The sequence below is a fragment of the Morone saxatilis genome, unplaced genomic scaffold, assembly GCF_004916995.1.
Source record: "Morone saxatilis isolate NCDOM2014 unplaced genomic scaffold, NCSU_SB_2.0 Contig14, whole genome shotgun sequence".
In the NCBI taxonomy this organism is placed as follows: Eukaryota; Metazoa; Chordata; class Actinopteri; family Moronidae; genus Morone; species Morone saxatilis.
This window is the reverse complement of record NW_023339696.1, coordinates 1119750-1123377: the sequence shown is the minus strand read 5'-3', so window position 1 is coordinate 1123377 and position 3628 is coordinate 1119750. Positions and strand designations below refer to the sequence as shown.

At 38.2% G+C, this 3628-nt stretch overlaps 2 protein-coding genes across 2 annotated transcripts in view; one reads left to right on the top strand and one right to left on the bottom strand.

Annotated features, from left to right (window-relative positions):
* gspt1l (G1 to S phase transition 1, like) overlaps positions 1 to 1981 on the top strand; it is an 18665-nt gene extending 16684 nt beyond the window's left edge. The window contains exons 13-14 of the mRNA XM_035654226.1: positions 794 to 968; positions 1787 to 1981. Of these exons, the coding sequence (XP_035510119.1) occupies positions 794 to 968; positions 1787 to 1839 (228 nt within the window). The 3' untranslated portion in view covers positions 1840 to 1981. The remainder of the gene's footprint in view (positions 1 to 793; positions 969 to 1786) is intronic.
* Positions 1 to 3628, bottom strand: part of zgc:158403 (tetratricopeptide repeat protein 39A) — a gene marked incomplete at its 5' end in the record, with an annotated part of 767589 nt that overhangs the window by 68292 nt on the left and 695669 nt on the right.

The following is a 3628-nucleotide window of genomic DNA, read 5'->3' as shown; positions in this document are numbered from 1 at the left end:
CTCAATATTGTTATATTGTCTACTGTACGTGCCTTCAATGAAATTCCAACACTATACAAATACTACAAACTTTACTGGAAGATGGGCACAGATTAGGCCCACTATAATTAAATTAATTATTAGATATAATAATAATAATAATAATGAATGAATGATAAATACTAATATAATAAGAAGAAGAGAAGAAAAAAAGAAAGACGAAAAGTGTCCTCCCGCAAGAGGGTGTGTTGGTAAAAAAAAAAACTAATCATAAAAACGCCATACGTTATTCCACGAGTGTGTGTAGTAAAAGTTCATTTACGAACGTTATCTTACAATTACTTTTCCCTGTCATTGATATGGGGAACAACATAAACAAATGATGGAGGCGGTGTAATCATGATAAATAAGTCAACTCTCTTTCAATAATACCGAGGTATTTCATGAAAAATTACTAGTCCAATGTGCCGCCACACCAGTAGACGTCCATAAGTATGCAAATAAGATTGAAAAGTACTCCCTAAGATAAACTTAGGTCATCTCCCCAAAATTTGTCCCATTACATTTGTCTCTAATCTCAAACCACTTTCAAGCCCAGAGTCCTTCTGAAATTAGATGTCAAATCTAGATTTAAAAATAAAACCTGGCGCCTAAAGGGTTAAAGCTGTTGAGGAATAATGACTTGTTGAGTGTTAATGTTGTAATGTTCTTTATCGTAGCTCTTTGGTTTAGCACATGTAACTGGTGGATGTTCCGGACTATTGACTGTATTATAGTTGTGTCTGTGCTGATGTTCTGTCTTCCTGTGCTCCGTCTGCAGGCCTTAATCTGTCTGGTAGACAAGAAGTCGGGAGAGAAGAGTAAGACACGACCACGATTTGTCAAACAGGACCAGGTCTGCATCGCCCGTCTGCGCACGGCAGGAACCATTTGCCTCGAGACCTTTAAAGACTTTCCTCAGATGGGACGGTTTACCTTACGGGACGAAGGTAGAGCTAGAAGGACACTTGTTTTTCTGAATTCTTTTATTGATTAACAATTTATTTTACTACAGGTCAGAGAGAAATGGTGATAAAATAACTGTTAGTTTGATGTGATGCAAATAAAATAGCAATAATGGCAGCTGTAGATGATGAACGTTAACTCAGTAACACTACAGTGAAAAGTTTTTCTACTCTCTGCAGCTGGTGTCTGCATATAGACAAAGATTGTTTGTCAGTACCGAAATGCATCACTCTGTGACACTACTGTACGACCGCCAGCACTTTTCTGTTGACCAACAGAGTGGTGACTCTTCTCTAGAAAAATAATATAAACTAAAAATATTTTAATTGGGACGATATCGTCATATTTGTTTCCTGGCACGTTCACTCGTCATTCATAGCTTGATAAGTCCTTAGTTGATCCTTCACTCTTGAAATTAGCATTAAAGTAATCCTGATCAAAATGTAGCTGCACAGTGAAATCTTATCAGTAGCATAATACATTAATTGATTTAATGATTTTTCCGTGGATATTTGTATAATTCTTAGCAAGTGTATACTACTAAGCCTGTGTGATTGTTGTCATTGTAAGTTCTGGCTCAGGTCAACCCTTTGTCAGAGTCCGAACAAAATGGCAAATGCTGGAAAGTAGCAGGGTCCAATTTTGGGCTAATAAGTGACATGCTATGGGATCAGTGCAGACACAATTACTCGCCGATACCACATTTTAGGCAGTATTGGATTTTAATAAATCATTTTGAGACTGATTCTTGTTAGTGAAGCTGAGCCAGAACTGTGATGCTCTTTGTCTGCGTGTGTTTCAGGTAAGACCATCGCCATCGGTAAGGTGCTGAAGCTGGTTGCCGAGCGGGACTGAAGACTATGGAGCTGCCTGCAGGTCCCGGTGAGAAGGAACGGGCGGAGCTCGGTCATAACCCGCCCACACTGTTGTCAGCGGCGACGGCACCTCCCTGCCCCCCTTCCGTGTGCCGAAGATCAGCTTCAGAAAAAATACTCGTGAAAAAGAAAACCTGTTTTTAAAGCAAATGACAAACCAAGATGAAGTCCACACGAGTCAGCTTTCTCATATTGAGAGCTCAGCTATGCCATTTCTGGGTTAGCCCTACCACCACCTCTCCCACCTCCCTCCTCTGGTCTACTCATCAGTACATGATTTTTTTTTTTTTCTTCCAGATTTTTTTTTTTTTCTTGCTTTCATAAATGACAATGAAAAATGGCAGAAGTTATATCTCTAAACAGATGATGACCAGGGTTTTGCTTGGAATATAGAAAACGATTTTCAGTAAGTAAAATTGCAAAAGAAATTGTTTGAAAGAACTTAAACCAGTTGAAACCAAAATGTTTATCTTGGGTGTACATGTCTACCTTTGCTTTTACCCACTTTTTGGTTTCTCATGTGGCGTTCTGGCAGTGTGCTTGAGCGTGTTCAAATGTTATTAAAGCAAACAACTATGACAATAAAATAATAAATTGGGAAAACAGAGTGTTCATTTTCAGACCACATTGTGTCTGGTTTCATATTTCACAGGTCATGCTGAAGTTGACTTTGTGGTGGTGGAGTTCACAAAGCACTGGTTGGTCACATGAAACCCCTCAAAATGCAGTTTTCAATTCAGACATTGTCTGGGGACATGTTGAACAATTTGACTATTAAAATATATATAAAAAATGTAAAAAATAAAATTGGCATTTTATTATTTTACTGTTAAAGGTCCGGTGTGTAGGATTTAGTGACCTCTAGCAGTGAGTCACAACTCCCTCGCTTCACCCTCCCCTTCCAAGCGCAAGAAGGAGAAACTACGGTGGTCGCAAAACTTGACCTTCCCTATCAAGAGCCTAGAAACATGACGGTTCAAAATAGCAGCCTCCGTAGAAGAGGACCCGCTCCATATTAAAAACAGCTCATTCTAAGTCAACCTCTCAAGTGATTAAACACTAATGAAAACATAGCTATGAATGTTATATTCTGTTTTGTAGATCCTGCTCAATATTACACACTGGACCTTTACAGTAAAACTGCTGGGTCTATATTATCACAGATTATCAGTCAGTACAATAGTGTCATGAGTAACAAATGCCACTTCAGAAGTACTAAGATATGTTTGGGATGATTTAGAAACCGTGTCACCATATCAGATTGTCACTAGAGAGCACTGTAGTTTATTTTTACACAGAAATCTGCTGCTCACTTTAAAACCCTTGACAAATGTATGTCTTTATACAGTCCAATAATCATATTTTTTGCCTTTAATGCATGTCTGGAGAAGTTGTTTGTTGTGCAAAAAAAGTATTTTCAAACTCTTCAAAAGGTATCTACTCCTAATCTAGAATCAATAAATGTGCAAATTGTGTTAATTTTTTCCTGCTGTGTCATCCCCACTTGTTTTACTTATAGTTACGCATCACTCATGTAGGCCGGGTTCATTCCACTGATACAGAACAAATACACCAGCAGGTGGCATCTGCTCTGCTCACTGCTACAGTAAGAGAAATTGAAATGAAAGTGAATGTAGTTGAAGTACATTTGAATTTAAAGCTGCAGTAGGTAACTTTAATCAAAATATGTCATATTTGCTGAAACCTTCACTATATCCTGACAGTAGTACATGAGACAGATAATCTGAAAATATCAGGTTCCTCTGGCT